The sequence below is a fragment of the Heterocephalus glaber genome, unplaced genomic scaffold (assembly GCF_053883595.1).
Source record: "Heterocephalus glaber isolate CG9 unplaced genomic scaffold, H.glaber_assembly_v1.0 deba00001504, whole genome shotgun sequence".
Classification (NCBI taxonomy): Eukaryota; Metazoa; Chordata; class Mammalia; order Rodentia; family Bathyergidae; genus Heterocephalus; species Heterocephalus glaber.
This window is the reverse complement of record NW_028258324.1, coordinates 59021570-59044372: the sequence shown is the minus strand read 5'-3', so window position 1 is coordinate 59044372 and position 22803 is coordinate 59021570. Positions and strand designations below refer to the sequence as shown.

At 37.2% G+C, this 22803-nt stretch overlaps 1 protein-coding gene across 3 annotated transcripts in view; it reads left to right on the top strand.

Annotated features, from left to right (window-relative positions):
* Dcun1d1 (defective in cullin neddylation 1 domain containing 1) overlaps nt 1–18421 on the top strand; it is a 42371-nt gene extending 23950 nt beyond the window's left edge. For all 3 annotated transcript variants that reach the window (XM_004834661.4, XM_004834660.4, XM_087186605.1), the window contains exons 4-7: nt 1264–1394; nt 13859–13941; nt 14190–14286; nt 16118–18421. In XM_004834661.4, the coding sequence (XP_004834718.1) occupies nt 1264–1394; nt 13859–13941; nt 14190–14286; nt 16118–16197 (391 nt within the window). In that variant the 3' untranslated portion in view covers nt 16198–18421. The remainder of the gene's footprint in view (nt 1–1263; nt 1395–13858; nt 13942–14189; nt 14287–16117) is intronic.
* The last annotated feature ends 4382 nt before the right edge of the window (nt 18422–22803 follow it).

Sequence of the window (22803 nt, the reverse complement as noted above, 5' to 3'; positions counted from 1 at the left end):
AGAAACGATTCCACACCTAAGCAACAGGCCATGTTTCCAATTAGTGTGGAAGTCAGCGCTGTGGTGAAATCCTGTATGAGCAATGTCTAATTCAGTCGATGATTGTACTGGTGATTGCAAAGCTGGTCAGAGTCTCTTCTTGTTTCTTCACTGAAGCTGACTTCTGTCAGCATGTTGATAGACCAGTGAATTATGTAATTAAAAGTAACAGCCCATTTCTTTTAAAAATAGTAATTATTTCTAACATTTTGTCACTCTAGAGCTCCTCCTCTTTCACCTCAAATAAGTATTCCTTATCCTTGGTATTGCTTTTTGAGGTTTCAATGATATAGTCAGCTACGGTCCCAAATTATTAATTAGAAAATTTCAGAAATAGCTGGGTGTGGTGACACATGCCTGTAATCCCAGAACAGGGGAGGCTGTGGCAGGAGGATCACTATGAGTTCAAGGCCAGCATGAACTACATAGTGAGACCCTGTCTCAAAAAAACAAACAAGCAAAAAATCATAAGTTGTGCACTTTCTAACTGCTGTGATGAAATTTGCCATCTTGTTTTGTCCTGCTTGGGATGTGAGCCTTCTTCCACATCACATCTACTAACTGGGTGTTGTTCAGTAACTATCTCAGTTATCAGCTCAAATGTGTCTGTGTCCCAGTGCTTACATTTAGTAACCTTAGTAATGGTCCCAGAATGCAGAGGTAATGATACCGGCAGTTTGGATATCCCTAAAGAAGAGCTGTAAAGGGCTTCTTTGAAGTGAAAAAGTATATTTTGAAAGAGAGGACACATTTATATAACTTATTACAGCATGTTGTTACAATTATTCTATTTTATTGTTAATTTTTTATGATGTCCAATTTATAAATTCAATGTTATTATAGATCTTTGTATAGGAAGAAAGGATAATATTGGATTTGGTACTGCCTGAGGTTTTAGTCATCCACTGGGGGTCTTGGGACATAGGCCCTGGGGATAAAGGGTGTATTACCATATTTGTTTATATTTACATAATGTAAAAGATGAAATTCCAACTATCTGATTTTTTTTTTTTTTTTTTGTGGTACTGGGGATTGAACTGGGGTCCTTGTGCTTGCGCAGCAGGTGGCAAAACCACTGAGCTAAATCCCCGGCCCAACTATCTGATTTTTTAAAAAAAGAAATTCTAGAAAGGAAATATAAGCCCTCAGGGAATAAATAAGTTACACTTTTAATTTATAGTTAAAAAAAAGTTAACCTTTTATAAACTTAATTTTATAATGTAGATGTGACAGCATAGAAAAGCTAAAGGCTCAAATACCCAAGATGGAACAAGAATTGAAAGAACCAGGACGATTTAAGGATTTTTACCAGTTTACTTTTAATTTTGCAAAGAATCCAGGACAAAAAGGATTAGGTAAGAATATTTTAAAATTATATTTGGTGTTTCAATTATATGTAAATACCTTGACAGTATCACTTTTGTAATAAAAGTTTTATATTTACAGCATAAAGTCATAAATATACACATTATTGGAAAGCAATAGGATTTAGTGAACTTTTAGCCAGAAAATACCATACATTTTGGGTAATAGGTATCGTATATGACTCACAGATATTTTAAGAAATAAAAAATGTAGGGCTGGGGGTTTAGCTCAGTGATTTCGGCACCTGCCTCGCAAGCGCAAGGTCCCGAGTTCAATCACCGGTACCAAAACAAACAAACAAAAACAAAAAGAAATAAAAAATATAAATATAGAAAATAGTAGTTAAAATTCCACTGACAGTTATTTACACATGCATTTATTTTTTAAGCAAAACATTTATTGGTACATTTTAGATATGCATAATGATAAAATTCATCATAGGGAACTTGTATCTATACATGATATATACATGATATATCTTGCTTCTTTTTTTTCCCATTGCCCCCTCCCTTCAGCCACTCTTCCCCTCCTTATATACAAAAGCTTTGTTTCCATTTTTCTTTCTATTTTCTTTTTTTGTTATTCTTTCTTTTATTTTTATTTTTATTTTATTATTTTTTAAAAATTCTTTCTTTCCCCCTCCCCCCTCCCTTGTTTCTTGTTTGAACATTTATTCCCATTTCCCAATATCTGTTTTACATTTTGGTCCTTATTTACACTTTCAGCTTCTCACACCAGAGAAACAATGTGGTATTTTAACGTGTGTCCGATTTATCTCACTGAAGAGTATGGTCTCAAGGTCCATCCATTTAGCTAGAAATGTCTCAAACTCGTCCTTTATGACACAGTAGAACTCCATTGTATAAAAAAACCACATCCAAAAATCAAAAAACAAAAAAACCCCCACATCTTTATCCATTTGTCGCTTGATGGACCTTTGGGCTGTATCCAAGATTTAGCTATTACCAACTGTGCTGCTATAAACATGGGTGTGCATATATCGCTGTGGTATGACCCTTTTAATTCTTTTAGGAAGTGTCTTTCATTTATGATCCAGAAGATATTTTAGGATCTATAGAAATAGCATTATAGATTTCTGAGTCATAGAATGGACAGATAACTTCATTCTTTTATTTGAAAACTTTAAGAAAGGATGAAAAGAAAATCTTATTCATAATCTTATTATCCAGAGATAATTGTTATCAGCATAGGTCACTTTAACCACTTGACCACCTTGATTCATTAACAGTTTAGATCACTCACTTTATACTAAAATCAATACAGAAATTCCTTGTTTAATGACCGAATTCTGGTCGTGGCTAGGTCATTAATTGAATTGGTTGCTAAATGAGGAAATGTATATAGTATGGACATTACAGTATTCAGAACAAAGAATTGGTCAAAGAGAAGTCCAGCTTGTTGACTTTGCTTTTTGCATAACTCTTACATGCAGTACTATAATGTGTAACACAACATAAAACTACAGTACTCTACAGTACAATAAATTACAGTACCATATAAACAAGGTGTACTGTACCAAAAAAAGACATTGAGTGCTATAAAAAAGATGAACAGATCTATACCCTCCAAAAATGGTTGTAAGTCCGAACATTCATCAAACAGGTAGGTCATTAAATGATGAATATCTATATTCAATTTGCTTTTGGAACAGCTGGGGACATGGAAGTAAAAGAGATAATGTCAGTTACCTCCCTTTTAGAAAAAAGGAGGGATGAATAAAAATAAGAGTGGTTGGGAAATGCTTTCTGGGCCAGGTGGGATATGAACTGAGGGAATTGGTGTTCTAGACAAGGGAAGATGAAAGGTATTCCAGTGAGGATTGTTGTGTGTGAGGTTCTAAAACCTTAGAAGTGGGGTGGGGATTTAGCTCAGTGGCATCACACCTGCCTTGCAAGCACAAGGTCCAGAGTTCAATCCCCAGTACCAAACAAAAACAAAAACAAAAAACGAAAAAACCCTCAGAATTAAGTTTGGAGGACTGGGGATTTAGCTCAGTGGTGCCATGAGTGCAAGGTCCCGAGTTCCATCCCTGGTAACAAACAAACAAGCAAACAAAAAAGAAGTAAGTTTGGAGTTTTTGAAGAAGAGAGCATGCGTTGTTTGATTTTAGTGGGAATGCTTGTTTGGAGATTAAATTAATGAGACACAGTCATATAGGCTTTTGAAAGTGGGACAGAAGGGTTTAAATTGGAATATTTTGGAAATGAGGACCCAGTGAAGATTTTGATGATGGCAATAACTTCTGTAGTCCGGGCTGGCCTGGAATTTGTAGTAATCCTCCTGCCTCAGTAATTTACCACCTGCTGAGTCCCAGGCATGCGTAGTACAGTAGTCAATTTTTAATTTTTTTTGCCAGTACTGGGGATTGAACTCAGGACTTTGCGCTTGCCAGGCAGGCGCTGGCACCACTGAGCTAAATCCCCGGCCCTCAATTTTTTATTCTTAATTTGCAGGTGAGGAAATTTAGACACAGGAAAGTTAAATAACTTGACCAAGATGAAAGTGGTTGTTTTGTTTTGTCTTTGTAGTGCTGAGGATAGAACCTAGGGCCTCACATGTGCTAGGCAAGCATTCTCCCACTGATTCACACCCCTAGCCCTTGCTTTTGTTTTTATTTGTTTTGTTTTTGAGGCAGGGTCTTGCCCTGTAGTTCAGGCCAGTCTTGAACTTACTATGTAGTCAGGGCTGCGATCTTCCTGGATATTCCTGCCTCAGCCTCCCAGTGCTGGGATTACAGTCATGTGCTACCACACCTGGCCCTTGTTTTTGAAGATACAGTAATTGGAGAGGCTCATGAGGCCTATTGTAGTAACCCTTCTTTATATTTTAGATGATAGAAGGCAGAAAAAATTGTTGAGAAACAGATTATAAAGTTGGGAAATAGACCAAGGAAATGATTGAAAGCTAGAGAGAAAGGGATAGATGTACATTTGTAATGAAAAATTGCCCTAAAGAGAGACTAAGCATCATTGAATTGATTGACTAAAGATTTATGAAATATGTGTAAATCAGAGTTCTAATGAACCCTTTGTTCTAATTGATTGCTTCCCGGGATGTAGCTCAGTGGTGGAGCATGAGTTCAATCCCCAGTACTAGAAAAAAAAATTAGATGGGGTAGATTTTGTTCTTTTTTTTTTTTCTTAATTTAATTTAATTTTTTTATCCCATTCCACCCCTCAAGCCACCTCCCCTCCCTATGTACAAAAGCTTTGTTTCCATTTTTTTCTTCTATTTTGACTTTTCTTCTTGTCTCATCCTTACTTTGGAATTTTTTTTTTTTTTTTTTTTTTGGTACTGGGGATCAAACTTGGGTCCTTGTGGTTGTGCAGCAGGCAGCGAAACCACTGAGCTAAATCCCCGGCCCTGGATTTTGTTCTTATAGGAAAAAAATTTTCAGGAAAAATAAGCTGGAATTCCTAGGATTAGTTTATCTCTAGCCACCAGTCAGCTGGCTGGTTTTGTAATTTTTTTTTCTTTCTCATAAATAAAAATCTGTGAAAGCCTTAGAATTTGCTTTTAAAAGGATTATTTTGTGGTACTCAGGAATGTATATAATATTTTGATAAGGTTAAACAATTTGTAAATGTCAAATTGATTTAAAAGGACTGAACCTATTTTTAGTTATATCCTTATCTTTTACAGGAGCAGAAAATAAATGGTGTTTTGGATGAATATGTAGTTTTGATAGTGAAAATAATGCAAAATTAAAATTTTTAGACATTGATATATTAATATGGATATTTCAGATTACAGGAAAAAATTGAGACTGTTACATGAAAACAATAGATTTTAAATGTTTTTACTTATTATCTAGTAAGTATTGTGTTTAAGAAAAATGTGTATTGTTTAATAGTTATAGAGTTTCTGTATTTTTGCTAAGAAAAGAATTCTGGAGATTGGTGGCACAACAGTTTGAATGTACTTAACACTGCTGAACTGTACTTTAGAAAGTTACCATGGTAAATTTTATGTCAGGTGTATTTAAATACAATGAAGAAAATGATCATTTTTTTAGGGCAGAGATTTGAGATGGAGTCTTACTTTGTAGCCTAGGCTGTCCTCAAACTCTGCTGATCCTCCTGCCTCAGCAGCCTCGCAGGTGCTGGGGTTACAGCCATGCGCCACTGTGCCTGGCGAAAAAAGTGTATTTTAAAAAAACTCATACTATAGAATGTATAATAATGAAAAGAGGAGAGAAAAAAAGAAAGAACAAAAGAAAAGTTTTCTCTTCTTGTTTTCCATTGGTGTTAAGTGTCAGATAATGTAATCTCTTGCTTAGTCGAAGAGCTTAATTAAAAAGAAAACAGTTTTCTTGACAGCCTTTCTAAGGGTTCACAGGGCTCTCAAATTATAAGATCTGGCAGAGAAGAATTAGAAGATCATAGAAGAGGCTAGGCCCCAAACAAATTGGCAGAGAGTGATAGTGACAACACTGGTTTATAAATAGTTGTGCTAGTTATAATGAGCTGGGATTTTCCTTATTTTTTCACTTTCTTTTCCCTCCGTCCCTCCCTTCTGTCTTTCTGTTTTTCTATTTGTGTGTCTTCGTTTTTGCAGTACTAAGGATTGACCTGGGGCCTTCACCTTGAAGAGCAACATCTGCAAGCCTTTTTATATTTCATATATTAAAAATTCTTTTGTTTGATTTTTTGAGACAGGGTCTCTCACTGTGTAGTTCAGCTGGCCTTGAACTCACTATGTAGCCCAAGCTGGCTTCTAACTCAAAGCAATTCTCCTGCCTCAGACTGCCAAGTGCTGGGATTACAGGGGTGCACTACCATACCTGTCTAAGAATGTTCATTTTTAAGGCAAAAAGAAAAGCCATTCCAGGTTAGCATGTCCAATTACTCAGAAGTGAAGGAATATTACACTTTTGAGGAACTCCAAATAAGTTCATTTGACTAGAAAGATAGATGTGGAATGGATGGAAGGCTGAGGCAGCAGGAGTGCTGCAAGTTTGAGGCCAGCCTGCACTATGTAGCAAGACCCTATCTCAAAAAACAGACAGAACAGAGCAAAACATGAATGGCTGTAATCCCAGCACTCAGGAGACTGAGAAGGGATCTCAGCGAGTTCAAGGCCAGCCTGGGCTGCATAGTGAGACCCTGTCTCAAAAACACACACAGAAAGGGGGTGCGGGGTGTGGAGCAAGATTAGAAGAAGAGATAATGGTTATTGAGCTATTGCAGAAAGTTAGCTAGAGATAAAGAGGAGTTTAACATGGGTCCTGCATTGGGCATGGATAAAAGGTCCTTGGAAGACAAAATGAGAGAACTTCAATTGGATTTCCTCACAATGAGAAATTGTCTTTCCTTGAGAAACATTGTAGGGGACGGTGCCGTTCACTGAGAGAGAAAGGAATAGGAGTTCTGTGTAGGTAAGACAATGAATCATTTTGAGTCCTCCTAAGTTTTCATAGTTGGTGGATACCAGCTGAAGATAACCTTCGGTGCTTAGCTCTGTGAGTCTAGAATACAGAGATTGCTTTCAGAGTTAAGAGTCATTAGAGGTTGTTGAAACTACCGCAGTAGATCCTTGAAAATCTGATGAGAAAAGTGAGAGGAGCGATTGTTACTAACATAGAATGTTACAGAACCCAGTATTTGGTGAGTGGATGGAGGAAGAGGAAAAGCCAAAGAGAATAAGCAGGCCAAAGAGGATAGAGGAGAATCAGTAGATGCTGTCATTGAAGCGGAAGGAGGTGACAGTTCCATCCAGAAGGTGTGCCCAGTTCTGTTGGATGTGGCAGAGACAAATGAGGGCATAGCAGTGTGTGTGACATTCCTGTGGGGTCAGTCTCACTGTGGTGGGTGGTAGAGGTAGATGCTGGTTAATAGGGTTAAAAGTATGTGGGAGGTGAAGAAATGGAGCAGTGAATGTAGACTACAAGCAGTTTTCTTCTTTCGTATCCTAAACTTTCAAACACCAGACATGTACACTTTTGTCAGTTTCTTATTTTAGTGTAACATCTGATAAGTGGACATTTATAGGTATATTATGGTCTGTAGGTATTTGAATATTTCATTGTGTTTTTATGTTTGTTTTTGTTGGTACCGGGAATTGAACTCCGGACCTTCCCAGGCAGGCGCAGTGCCACTGAGCTAAATCTCCAGCTCTATTTCATTGTTTTCCTCCTGTTTATTTGAAGTAGTAGAATTAAACCTAGAGCCTTTGCAATGAGCTACATCCCCAGCCCTTTTTAATTAATTTACTTATTTTTGGAGCCAGGCCTCTGTAATTCCAGTACGTGGGAGGCTGAGGCAGGAGGATCACTGCAAGTTTGAGGACACCCTGGGTTACATATTGAAGCCCTGTCTCAAAAAACAAAATAATTAACTTTTTTTGAGACAAGGACTCACTAAGTTGCTGAGTTTCCCAGGCTAGACTCAAATTTGAGTTCCTCCTGTGTCAGCCTGTCAAAGATCTCCTGTGTCAGCTAGGATTACAGGTGTGCACCACCATTGCCTGGTTTGTCCTCCTTACCTTGCAAAAATTAGTTGAGAAGAGGGCCAGCGATTTAGCTCAGTGGTTCCGGTGCTTGCTCAGGTCCATCCAAGGTATCCCACCCAAAAAAAAATTTGAGAAGAAGAAAATACTAACACTAGTTAATAAATTTAGTTCTTGGGCCGGGGATTTAGCTCAGTGGTTCCAGCGCCTGCCTTGCAAGCGCAAGGTCCTGAGTTCGATCCCCGATACCAAAAAAAAAAACCAAACAAATAAACTTAGTGCTCATAAATTTAATGTATTTGAAGTGAATCAGGCATGGTGTTAACAGCAAATCTTTAGTCTCATTTGAACGTTTACTGCACTTAAACCATATGTTTGTATGTTGAGTTAGTAAAGGAGCAGAGTTAAATAGCCTGAAAGGAAACTGAAAGAGCTTTAAAGATTGCAGAGACTGGGCCGGGGATTTACCTCAGTGGTTCCAGTGCCTGCCTTGCAAGCACAAGGTCCCGAGTTCAATCCCCAGTACCCCCCCCCCCCAAAAAAGATTGCAGAGACTAAAAAAGGAAGTACAGTTGGGAATTGGTGTCATGGGGGGGTGGTGGTGTCAATGTTTTAGTTCCCTTAAAACATAAAGATCTGTGGCACATGCTTATAATCTCAGCACTTGAGAGGCTGAGGCAGGATGATCATGAGTTTGAGGTCAGCCTGGGCTACATGGTGTGAGACCCTGTCTGAAAAAATGAGGATCTAGTTTTAACTTTCAGGTGTGTTTTCAGGAAGAAACTATGTCTAAAAGTAGAGAACTCCTGTTCAGGATTATCTGTGAAGGGAAGGAGAAAAAGGATAGGGATAGGAGATCCAGGAAAGATTTTTAAAAGATAGTAACCCAAGTATGTTTCTTAGAGGAAAGGGAAAGTTGAAGAAATAGACAGAGGACAGCTAATCAACAGGCAAGACCTCTTAAACACACAGGATGCTGAAGGGTCCAGGGTGGGGTTTTCTCATTGATTAGAAGGAAGAAGAGGTACCTTTCCATTGAGTTTAAGAGAATACGATGCAGATAGGTTTGAAGGTAAAGAATGAACTTACCTGTATGTTTACCCAGTTTCTCGATACTTACTGTGTGTTTCATCTTCCAGTTCAGGGAAGTGTGGTTCTGGTCCTCAAAGGGGTTGTAGTCCAGTGACAATGGGAGATTTTCTGCCTTGTGTGGGTCTGTGTGTTTGTCTTTGAAGTAGGAGATTATATGCTTAGAGAAGGTGGTGTAGGGAGGTGAGGAAACTGGAAAATCTGTTGGGAGAGTTGAAGAAGTTCTCACCCTCTTTCCATCCATTTTGCTGTGCATGACAGTATCTCATTCTTCTTGGTGTCTGAGTGATAGTCAATTGTGTATCTGTTCCACATTTTCTTTATCTGTTGGTCCATTGGTGAGCACCCATGTTGATTCCAGATCCTGGCTATTGTGAATAGTACTGCAGTAAACATTGGGGTACAGGTGTCTCTGTGATGTGTTTATTTCATTTCTCTTGGATGTATACCCAGAAGGGGGATAGCTGGATGGCACATCTATTTTTAGTTTTCTGAGGAACATCTATGCTCTCTTCTCTATAATTGCTGTAGTAATTTATTACATTCCCACTAGTAGTATATAAGAGTTCCCTTTTCTCCATATCCTTGCCAGCACATGTGGATTTTTAAAAAATCTTTTTTTTTTTTTTTTGATACCGGGGATCAAACTCGGGACCTTGTGCTGGTGACACAGGCGCCGGAACCACTGAGCTAAATCCCCAGCCCTAAAAAATCTTTTTGATGATGGCCATTTTTGACTGGGTAAGATGGTATCTCATGTTGGTTTTGATTTGCATTCCCTGGTTGCTAATATTGATCATTTCCCCCTCCCCCTATATTTGTTATTTCTACTTTCTTGAAAAACATCTATTCATATCATTTGCCCATTTTAAACTTGAATTATGTGGGCTTTCTTTGTTGTTATTGCAGTTTTTGAGTTCCTTATACATTCTGGATATTAGTCCTGTGTTAGATGAATAGTTTGCAAGTATTTTCTCCCACTGTATACATTGTGCATTCTGTTGATTGTTTCTTTTGCTAATGCAGAGCTTCTTTGAAATAATTCCATTTGTCTTTATTTGTTTTTGTTTTCTGTGCTTTTGTGGGGGTCTTCCAAAAAAAAAATCATTACCTATATTGAGGTCTTGAAATATTTACTCTATGTTTTCTTCATTTTTTAAGATCTTATATTTAGGTCTTGGTTCCATTTTAAGGTGATTTTCTTTTTAATATGGTGAAAGGTAGGGTTCATGTTTCAACATGGAGATCTAATTTTCCCAGCACCATTTATTGAAAATGGCTCTCCTTTCTCCAGTGTATGCTTTTGACACCTTTGTCAAGAACCAGTTGGCTGTAGATGTGTGGTTTTATTTCTGGCTGTTTATTCTGTCTAGTACCATGGATTTTGGTTACTACAGCTCTATAGTTGTCCTGAAATCTGATATTATCATGCCTCCAGCTTTATTCTTTTTGTTCAGGATTGCTTTGGACATTCAGGGTTTTGCATTGCTCAGGATTTTGAAGCTATGGGTTTGTATATTCTAGGCAAGTGCTCTACTACTGAGCTATATTCTTGGTCCTTATTTGGGATCTTTTGGGCTTTCATGTGAGATTTTTTTTTTTTTTGTATCAGGGATCGAACTCAGGACCTTGCTCATGCAAGGCAGGCGCAGAACCACTGAGCTACATCCCTAGCCCCTATATTAATTTTTTAAATTATTTATTTATTTATTTTTGGGGCTGGGTATTGAACTCGGGTCCTTGTGCTTGCGAGGCAGGCAGTGGAACCACTGAGCTAAGCCCCCGGCCCCTCCATGTGAGTTTTATGATAGCTTTTGCTAGTTCTGTGAAGAATGTGATTGACATTTTAAGAGGAATTGGATTAAATCTATAAATTGTTCTGGTAGTTACGGACATTTTAACTATTAATTCTAATCTATAGAAGATTGCTATACTAATACTAATAGTACTAATACTAATAATACTATACTAATACTAATTCTTCTAATCTAAACCTGGGAGAGCTTTTCCATTTTTTGATGCCAGTTTCTGTCATCAATGTTTTGTAAATTTTTCATTGCAGAAGTCCTTCCCTTGGTTAAATACATTTTCTTTTATAGTTATTGTGAATGGGGTTTTTGTGATTTCTCTCTCAGTAAGTTTGTTATTGGTGTAAAAAAGTGCTGCTGGTGTTTGCATATTGATTTTGTATCCTGCAGCCTTAAAGAATTTATCAGTTCAAGTGGTCTTTTGGTGGAAGTTTTTATGGAGAATGTGAGTTTTTGGGCGGCTAATACAATGCAATAGGTTGTCATGGTTATATCACTCTTCATATGGACGTTGAAATCCTTTGGGATGATGGCAGAACTTGGGGTCAGAGGACTGTGAACCTGTTGCCAAAGACATCAATGAATGTGGTAAGTTTGGACAAGAGCTTGGCGGGTGATAGTGGAGATGAAGATAAATAAAGTGCTACAGCTACCTGGTATTTGCTCCATAGAATAGATGGTGGTTCCTGTGAAAAGGTGCAAAATATAGGGAGATTATTTGAATGGTAATGAGCATTCCAATGATGTAATAGAGTCAGGAGAACAAACATGGAGAATAAAATCAGAGTGAAAAAAATCACTGTAATGGGAATTGGGATGAGAATACCAAAAAACCAAAAATACCCAGAAAGGCCTGCATTTTGGATGGTACGTAGGGATGATAGATGGGATTAACTGGTCTCAGTCATTTAAATAGAATTCTGATGTAATTTGTTTAGTGCCTACTTAATTGAGTTCTTGTGAGGATAGTGTCTGTCAGAAGGGAAATTAGCAAAGAAGGTATATTAGTCACTTTCCTGTCACTTGGACAGAATACACAACTTGAAGGAGGAGAGGTTTATTTAGATCAGTTTTAGAGGTTTCCAACTGTGGTGGGCTTGCTCCAAGACAGAAAGGGCTTGGCAGAGGAAGGCTACTCACCCAAAGGCAGCCAGGAAGCAGGGACAGATGGGAGGAGCCAGGGAAGAACACACTTTCATTGACCCGCTTCCAACCTTGCCCCACCTCTTAACAGCACTTTCAGTCATGAACTCATCAGTGAATAATCAGTCCACTGATGAGTACAGTGCTCCCATGATGAGTACAGCCCCTTTCCAAAAGCCCTGCCTCTCAACGTCAGACTTTTGGGGAATGTTTTAGATCTAAATCATAACAGGCGAAGTTGTTTTATTGCACTATTAATCCATGTATTGGATATCTTCTTACCTTTGTGTTTCTGTAGATAAGATAACCATATTTATTATATGTCTTTTCTCAAGTTAGAGATGAGATTCTTGAATGGAGGGGCCATATTAACAGACTAGTAATGTTGCTGGAAAGATTGTCCTCTAGCTCATTCATATTCTCTTAAGTCTTGGGGAAATGATTGTTTAATCAAGTTAGCTATTTATTATCCTAGTTTCAAGTTCTCTTTATATGATAAAACATTTTCTGTATCATTAGAAAGGTGTTGAATACCTCCCTCTTCTACCATTCTGAGAGTCCTCATAGAAGAGAGATTTGTTCTTTACAATTTATTTTTAATGAGTCCTTCCAGATTTCTAGTATTTGTGATTTTTTAATTGATTTTCTTACAGATAACTGTTTTTGTTAATGAATCAGCAGCAAGTTCACTTCCTTTTATTATTTTAAAAAATTGGAACAGCACTTGCCCTTTTTCTTTCCTGCTTTGTCATGCTTTCTCAACAAGAGTGGTTTGAGCTGGGCATGGTGGTGCATACCTGTAATCCCAGCACTCAGGAGGATGGAAAGTTTGAGGCCAGCCTGGGCCTCTTAGCAAGTTCAAGGCTGGCTTGGATTATGTATTGAGACCCTGTCTCAGACAAAACAAAACAGAGTAGTTTGAGATCACATGTGAAAAAATTTTTAAATTTCCTGAAATGTAAATTTTTTTTGTCTTGAAGATATGAAGTCATTCATAAAAGGTAGATAACTTTCTTAACTATTTTAGTTTCTTGAAAGAGATCATAGTTTGCCTTCTCTATAATATGACAAATGAAGTGTGTAGTTCTTTGTTGTGTTGGCAGTGCTGTCTTTGTACGTGCCTCTCTTCCATGCCCAATTAAAAAGCTATTTACTGTATGTAGTCATTGACAAACTTTAAAGAAAGTCTCAGTTTATTATACATTTTAGTTTTAAAATCAGAATTCTTTTTTTTGGTACTGATCGAACTCAGGACCTTGCACTTGTGAGGCAGGTGGCCAAACCACTGAGCTAAATCCCGGGCCCTAAAATCAGAATTCTTAATGGTCTCCTTGTAGTCAGGACCATTTAGTCAGCAACTTGGAGGGTAAGATATTTAGGATTGTGAATTGCTGTCTTTTTCATTCCAGCCTATAGGTGTATATTAGTAATTCTCCATGGGGTTGGGGGGCACATTTGTTCTCCAGGACATCTTTGGGGCAATGACTGGAGACACTTTTCATTGTCCTCAGTTGGGGTTGGGGCATAGCTGCTACTAAGAGCAAGTAGGTAGAGGAGAGGTGCTGCTGCTGGGTTGGTTGCCCGCATGAACAGGACAGGCCACTCCCCACAGCAGAGTGGTCTGGCCCAGAATGTTGAAAGCGCTGTAAGTCCAGGCACCTGATACACATCAGTCAACATTTTTGAATACTTAGAAGCTAGTTAGATATATTTCACTAATGGTATCTTTTTTATCCTGAAGGCTTTGAAGAAACCATTCATTGCTGAGGAGGCTGGATGCAATAGGATACAAACATTAGACTTACATTTATAGAAAATTTTTAATACATAAGTATGATGCAAGCTTTTTTTGAGGGGGGGGGAGGCTTTCTTGTGGTTTTTCCTGTTCTTTTGCATGGAAAAATATTTGTAGTATTGAAATACATAATTTATTTTTAATATTACAGATCTAGAAATGGCCATTGCCTACTGGAACTTAGTGCTTAATGGAAGATTTAAATTCTTAGACTTATGGAATAAATTTTTGTTGGTAAGTTCACATTTTCTGCAGTTTCATGTGTCTCTAAAATTACGCTGCTCTTAAATTAACATACTTTAAGGCATGACTAATTCATCTCAAGCATATAGTGGACATAGAATGAGAAATTTGATTGCCAGAATTTCATTTTACAATTCTTTTTTTGTACAGTTCTTTTGTACTCTTATGTTTAACATCATCTTTATATTTTTTCAGCTTTTTAATGATGTGAATGTTTTTTTGTTTTTTTTAAAAAATAGGAACATCATAAACGATCAATACCAAGAGATACTTGGAATCTTCTTTTAGACTTCAGTGCAATGATTGCAGATGACATGTCTAATTATGATGAAGAAGGTAACGAAAATGTCCCCTGGCAATTTTTTATTAGTACATGTTTGTAGTACATAATGATTACATTGTTTTTATTACACATTCCTGAACTTTCTGTCCACTTCTGGTTTCCTTAGGATTGGATTTTCCTCTTATTTATGCACTTTTTTCTTTTTCCTGGTGCTAGGAGTGAAACCCAGTTAAGCACTAGTTGTACCACTGAGCTACATCCCCAGCCTATTTCTACTTTTCTGAATGTGTGAAATGCCTTCATGCTTTTTAACAAACTATTCTCTTTTAGTTTCTTTAAATTCTAACCAGTGGACTAGGAGTGTTGCTCAGTGGTAGAGCACTTGCCTAGCATGTGTGAACCTCTGGGTTCAATCCCCAGTACTGCGCGCACACACAGGCACACACAGACAGACAGACATACCAGTCAGTATTCATGTCACCCAGAAAGTCATGTGTAATTTCTATCCATTCTTTTAGATTTATTTTTGTACTGATTTGTATGGGTTTTGGGGGCTAGTTTTATATGTAAACTTGATTGTAAATTAAGTGCACTTACTTTGTCTAATTTGAAGTACTTGAGTTGCCTAGTGTAGGGGCCGGGGATTTAGCTCAGTGGTTCTGCCGCCTGCTCTGCAAGTGCAAGGACCCGAGTTCGATCCCCGGTACCAAAAAAATAAAATAAAATACAATAAAAATAAAAAATAAATAAAAACTCTAAAAAAAGAAAACCTTTCTATAGAGTTGCCTAGTGTAGTGCTATTGGCATTTCAGAATTTACTCATTCCTTTTTTGCCATTTCTTCATGTAATTATGAAGACGATGCTGCAATCCACTACCAGCACATGCCCTTTTGTTTGTTAAGGTGGCAGTGGCTTACACTGATTTCTTTTTGTTGTTGTTGTTGTTCTTGTTCTTGTTTTTGGTACTGGGGATCGAACTCAGGACCTCTTGAGCTTGCAAGGCAGGTGCAGTGCCACTGGGCTAAATCCCCAGCCCTACACTGATTTCTTCACACATACTTAACTATTTCCCCCTGAGAACTAGCAGGACCATCTTTGAGATTATTGAATATGGAGGAATTTGAGAAATCTCCTTTGGCTTTCACTTTATAAGTCTTAGAACCATTTAAGCTAACCAAAGATAATATATTTTTTTCTTTCTAGTTTCAGTGTCACATGTAATCTTCACTGAATAATTATGCTTTCTGTTAGGTTGTAACCAAAATTAGAGAACTTCCTTATCTGGAGAATGGCATATAGGTGTGTAGAGACAGGCGTACAGTTTTTAATTTTTATTTTATTATTTATTTATTTATTTATTTATTTATTAACAAGGTCTCACTATGCAGCCCAGGCTAGCCTCGAACTTGGCTGGGAATACATACATATAATTTTAAATCTTTTAATAATTTATTGTCATGAAATATAATAGAGTTCAACACTTGCTATTAATTTCCGTTGTACAAGTACCACAAAATGCCTGGAAACACACTTCTTCCTGTGATCCTTGCATCACTGGCAGCATGCCATCATGTCCTGGCCATCCCTTTGGCTGACAGTTTTAATCACTTTATTACCTGATTTCAGTAGCCTTCAGAAAACCATCATACTTTATTGATTGAGGAACAAGGACATGTTGGAATAATAGGGAATGTAAGGAGTATTTGTGCTAGAAAACTCAATAAAGTTAGAGTTTGAAAGATATCAGTGGGAATAGATAAGAATGACAAACTTTAACTCTTTCAAGAATGTGTAAGAAAAAACACCCCAAGAGATTCTATTACAATATTAGCCTTATTTCTGTGTTTTCTTCCCTTTCTGCCATATTTTTTTCTTTTTTCCAGGAGCATGGCCTGTTCTCATTGATGACTTTGTGGAATTTGCACGCCCTCAAATTGCTGGGACAAAAAGTACAACAGTGTAGCACTAAAAGAACCTTCTAGAATGTACATAGTCTGTACAATAAATACACCAGAAAATTGCACAGTCAGTTTCTGCTGGCTGGACTGAACTGAAGATCAATCCTCACTATTCAGACTAAGGGTTGAGACAAAACTTTAAGGATACATTTTGGACCATATCATGTTTCATTCTTCAAATGGTGGTTTGGGCTTGTCTTCTAGTCTGGGCCGCTCTAAACATTTATAATTCCAACGTTGTGGATTTCATCTTAATATCTGTGGACCATCCTAGTTTATTCTCCCATAAGTCTTAGAAGCTTTATGATGATTATTTTGAGGTTTCCATTCTTGCATAAAGCACAATGCTGTCTTCATCAGAAAACAGTTTGGCATAAGAATTAAACATAATGAACATCACAAACAATTTATAAAAACTTCTTAAATATATGCTTTGGGCTAGTTGCAAAGACTACGCTGATAGCACTTCCAATGAGAGTGATATATTTAAGTGTATGGGATCTGGAATGGTGTTTTTGGTTTGGAAGGATTTTTTTTTTCCTGGCAAATCATGTGTATTGTTGACGTAAGTAGAATATCTGATGAGAAAAATGTCAAAACAACCATTGTGAAAATTTTTTAGGATAACTTGGTGCCTACTTGAAAAATGTATTGTGTTTTAGACTCAGTTTCAAAAGGGTTCCACAGAAATAGTCTGCACTCACCAATGGTCCTACAGGGAGCTTTTATTTGGCAGATGTCTGCGTAATGTTAGATTCTTCTCTTGTCTACATTATGCACCGTATAATTGGATTTCATTATGCTTTTGAAATGCTCATATGCCTATCAAATAAGTTAAACTATTTAATTTGTTTTAAATGTTTTTAATTGCTATACAATATAATATCCTAAATTTAGGCATGAGGATTTATTTTTGTTTTTATTTTTTTTCTTTTTGGTCATCGTGCTATGGAACACAAATGAAATTCTCTTAATTTATGAAAGGATAGTATGAATTAAATTTTGGAAATGGTTGTGATGAGTCATGAAGTTCAATCTATATAATATAGGTACTGCTCTTTCAGACAGGTAGTCCATTTTTGATGACTTCTTATTTTGTTGAAATTGCTTTAACTGCTAATCACTGTGGTTGCCAAATATTTACTTCAGGAGCAAAGATTTTCAAACAAGCATATACTTGATAAAAAATACCAGTCTGGCTTCTATTTTTGTAAATTATTTAGTCTCTACTGTTTTTATGTTACATTAGCTCTGTTTTCACATCAAAGCAGAATGCTGTCTTGTATGGAACTCCGCCCCTGCCGTTTTTGGTTTTTTGGTTTTATTTTTTTTGGTTAGGGGACCCATGAACAGCTTTCTTGCCTGAATTGCTCATTTTGTTTACTTACTGTCATGTGAAGAAGGGTTAATTGCTTTCTTAAACATTTCTGTAAGGAAAATTTAAAAATGCTGAACTTCAAGTTTTGGATGACCATCGTCTTCACTAGGGACAGATTTTGCCTGGTGTATCTGGGTACTCTTTAGGGCATAGTATTGATATCAGTAAAGGAATGCACTTCAGAATAGCAGTACATTGATTGCTGATGCAGAAGTGATTTCAAGAAACAATGACTTATTAAAATTGCTTTTTATTTACATAATTTTGAAATTGATGAGATATTTTATTAATATTCCAGTCGTAACTTTTAATTCAAGAATGTAATTTTACCAAAAGAAAAATTTGAAAATTTCTATTTAGGTTATTGGAATTAGTTATTAAAAGAAAAAAAAGGAGAAGAATCCTGCTGTTTTCAGTGTTTCCTGATTTCATTTTTGTACATATGAAGAGGAATTTCAATTATGAAAAATTTTATAAAGATATAAAAATATATTTACTTTTATTTCTTGTCTTGAAGATTTTGAGTTACAATATTATTTTCAGATTATTTCAAGTATGCTGTGTTTTGAAATGAGATCCCATTTTTTCCCCATTATAAATTGTTTTCATAAAATTCTGATATTGGTTGTGGCCTAGTGCCTTGGGTTTTACAGATTTTTCTTTTAAATGCAAGATCTTTTCAACAAAATAGTGTTTGTCATCAGTTTGGTACTAAACATTTATAATTACTGTGTAATTATAAACAAAAATACATAAAGCTTTGAATATAATTATGTAGCATAAAAGTTAAGGTTGTTCACTTGATGGCATCTTAGAATTAAACAAAGCTATTACTAGGGCTGAAAAGAGAACTGATTGAATGTGTTGTGATTATTTTAAAGATAAATGTCTGATACAGGGAATATTTTGTACTAAAAATGCTTACACATGGGTACTGTGTGTGTGTGCGTGTGTGTGTGTGTAAGAGAGTATGTGAGTCTGTCTGTGAGAGGAAAACACACACACACAAACACATAACTTGAATTGCTTTAATTCCTAAGCATTTCAGTCTCCATTCCTGTCAACTCCCCATGCTGATTCTTTGTTTCGAGTTGAATCACAGTTTCCTTTTTGCTAAATGTCAGAACAGGTATACATTTTAAAATGTAATGCTTTTTAAATAGTAAAATGTAAAATGAGAAGTGCCCACATATAAAAATACTTGAGACCAAGGTTCTCTTTAGTGAATATCATCTGCATATCTCTGTAAGATCAGTTGTGTTCCTTACACTCCCTGTCATCCTCCCAACAGAGGCAATAAAAGCTTCAGTGAAATTGCCACAACTAAATCTTTTCACATATTATTTTAGTGTGTTACTTTTTTAAAAACTAAAATTACGTGAAAACTTTTCCAGGTCGAATAATTATTCGTGGAAAGAGCATTGTAATGGCAAGTCTCATGGAGAAAAGCTATGCCAAGTGTTATTTATTACATTTGAATTGTTTACACCTCTCCTGGCTGCTTTATTTAATTGACAGTACCATCGTTGCTTGTATGGTATTTTAAGCGTGTGCCTAACTTTTTTTGTTTTGGTACTGGGGATCGAACTCGGAACCTTGCACTTGCGAGGCAGGCAGTGGAACAGCGGAACCACTGAGCTAAATCCCCGGCCCTGTGCCTAACTTTTATTTATTTTTTATTTTATTTTTTTTGTTTTTGGTATTGGGGATCGAACTCGAGTCCTTGCGCTTGCACAGCAGGCGGTGGAACCACTGAGCTAAATCCCCAGCCCCTGTGCCTAACTTTTAATAAGAGAAAATAAATTTCTTCAAAAACATGGGAAATCTTTTATAGAATCTCTTCCTTGGGGAATTTTTGAGGAAGGTATGTCATTTTTTCCCCCTTAGTTTTAAGTGAAGTTTTTGTTTTGTTATTTTGAGACAGGGTCTCGCTACGTAGTTCAGGCTGGCCTTGAATTTGGGGTGATCCTCCTGCCTCAGCCTTCCAAGTGCTGAGATTACAGATGTGCCACCATGCATGACTCAAGTGAAGTGTTATTTTTAAAAACTTTATTTGATGATAAGTTTGAGTAGTAGTAGCTAGTTTAATGTGCACTTGCTTAGATTTTCAACGTGTTAGTATTAAGATTATGTATTGTAGGGCCCGAGATTTAGCCCAGTGTCACTGAGCCTGCCTCGAAAGCGCAAGGTCCTGAGCTTGATCCCTGGTAACTGAGCTAAATCCCCGGCCCCCTCAGCAGTTTTCTTTAAATGTTACCTTACATGGTTAACAATATATTTATATTGAGTACTTAGATGTTTTTGTAAGATTTCATTGAATTTGATAACGTAACCATAAAATGTTTTAAAATGTGAGCTATTTAACATATATCCTAATAACTGAGGATACAAAACTTGAATTATAATTTCTGCATAATGTGATAAATAGGATTTAAATTATGGCTAATCATTTGGCTATAAATGAGTATATTTCTCAACTTTTTATGGCCTCCAGTTTTGCAGTTACAATACAGCAGTGATTTTTATTTCATAGAAATGTAGTAAAATTATTTATCGTGATATCTTTATCTTTGATTTATCAGGGAAAGAGGTTTATATTTTGTTAATTGTGATAAATTTGAAAATTCCTAAAAGTACAAATCTTTTCCTGGGATTTCCTTTATTTGTACCTGATTCTGGAGACAGAGCAGCTTTTTAAAAAAAACTCATAGGTCTTTCAGCATTCTTCCAATCTTGTTTTCTTAACTGTCTGTTGGAAAAGTGGCATTTCCTGCTGACCAAATCATTTATGTGATGACTTTCTGCCAAACTCAATGTTTTGTGATGATGTGGCTTTTGACTTCTCTTTGTTTGATTTTTTGTTGTTGTTGATTTTTAAGTCTCAGATTAAGGTACTCAGATTAAGTCTGTAGTACCAGGCTCTCGTGAGGCTGAGACGGGAGAATTGATTGCAAGTTCAAGACCAGCCTGGGCAATTTAGTGAGGCTCTGACTCCAAAAGGGTTAAGGGTGTAACTCAGTGGTTCGAGGGCTTGGCAGGGTCCTGGGTTCAATCAGCTCTATACATAACAAGAACAAGTCATACAGAAGGAAAATGAGATTTAAAAAGTATCTAGTCTTTGTAGCAAATAAAATACCTAAAAAGCAGTGTTTGTCTTTATGGAGCTTTAAAGGGAAATTATTTAAAGAGAATAATTTTGTAATTCTTTTTTTTTTTTTTTTTTTTTGGTACTGGGGATCAAACTCAGGACCTTGCACTTGCAAGGCAGGCAGTGGAACCACTGAGCTAAATCCCCAGCCCTGGAAGTATTTTTAATCTAAATGTATCCCGTTTCTCATAAGCACTGCTTAAGTATTTGCAATTTTTTAATGGTTTGTGCTATGCTAAAATCTTAATGTAGCATGTAATTTATAGCACTGGCTTTAAAGCTGTAACCTGGGTCACTTTGGTCCATAGCAGGCAGATTGTCTTCCAGTTCATCTATGGCTTTTTACTTTAAAATGTGTTTTGGGGCCCAGTGATGTAGCTCAGCAGTGCCTCACCTGCCTTCCAAATGCAAGGTCCTAAGTTTGATTCTTGTCAGTAGCGGGGCTTGAATTCAGGGCTTCTAGCACACTAGGCAGACACTTCAGCTCAGCTGTCTTCCCAGCCCTATAGCTTTGTACTTTTTATCTGTTTTGGGTTGCCACTGTTTTGTATGAGATTTAATGAGGGGTTCCGGGGATTTAGCTCAGTGGTTCCGCCGCCTGCCCTGCAAGCGCAAGGACCCGAGTTCGGTCCCTGGTACCAAAAACAACAACCCCCCCCCCCCCCCCCCCCCCCCCGCTCCCAAACACTTCCCAGAAATTGCATAAGACTCTTTTGGGCCAGGGATTTAGCTCAGTGGTTTCACGGCCTGCTGCGCAAGCGCAAGGACCTGAGTTCAATCCCCAGTACCAAGAAAAAAAAAATTTAATGAGGCCTTTTTTTTTCTTTTTTTAGTTATCAGGGATTGAACTCAGGACCTTGCACTTGCGAGGCAGGTGCGGCGCCACTGAGCTAAATCTCCAGCCCTAGGTTGCCTTTTGATAGTTGATTTTATATTTTGCAGAACTAGGGACCAAGCCTCGGCTCTGTCTGCTGAGCCACAGCCCCCCCCCCCCCACACCCTTGGTCGCAGTGGCGGTGGCAGCATCACCCCTTGGGCAAATCTGCCAGTGGAATCAAAGAAATGGGGTCTGACCAGAGTTACAGCCTACCTGAGCATAGAATTCAGCATAGCTTTGAAGATAGGAATCCATTAAATTCAAAGCAAATAATTTTGAAAGCAAAATTAATGAAAAAGTGATTTGAAAGAAGTTTTGGAAAATTACCAAGGACAGCTTAGTGGGCAAACAGGAAAGAATAGGAAAATACCTCCTTTACATTTAGAAAGTACGTGTCCAATTGCATGTTCGATGTAAGTACCAAAGGTCCATTTCAGGTTATGAGCTGTTCTGAGACAACTTTGTTGATTGGAAATTTGGGCAGTACCAAACGGGATTTTTACAAAAATACTGTAGGGTATATGGCTAGGCTAAAAAATAAGATGGCTAAAAGACAGTAGACAACATTTTTGTCATATAATTACATGGCTCATAACTGAAAGCAGTAATGGATGAATAAAATTTAGAGATGCTTTAAAGGCAGCATATTTAGTTTTGAAGCAAACACTAATGCTATTAATCCTAATAGCATATTAGGGTTCATTGTATTGAAATGACATGAAGTAAGTGGGCTGTCACCTAGAGCCTTAAAGTAGTTGTTCGTCAGACTTTGTTGTAATGGTACTTGTTTTGTTTTTGTTTTTTTTGAGGCAGGGTCTCTCTAGGTAGAACACACTGACCTTGAACTCACTATGTAGTCAGGCTGGCCTCAGGCTTGTGGTCTTCCTACCTCAGCCTCCTGAATGTTCAGATTACAGGTGTGCGCCACCATGCCTGGCTTTCTGTAATGGTGCTTTAAACTGAGGCTAGGGGATAGCTGTGTTAAAGCATGTGCCTACCGTGAATGAGGCCCTAGCTTCAATCCCCGATACAGAAAACAAAACTAAAATGGCTTTTAAATATAATTTATGCACCTATAAAATTCAGCCACGCAAATGTACAATATTGTAGTTTTAGCAAATTTTAGAGTTGTGTAATCATTGCATTCCAGTTTTAGCACATTTTCATCAGCCCAGCAATTCCTTTGAGCTCCTTTGTGGGTAGTTCTT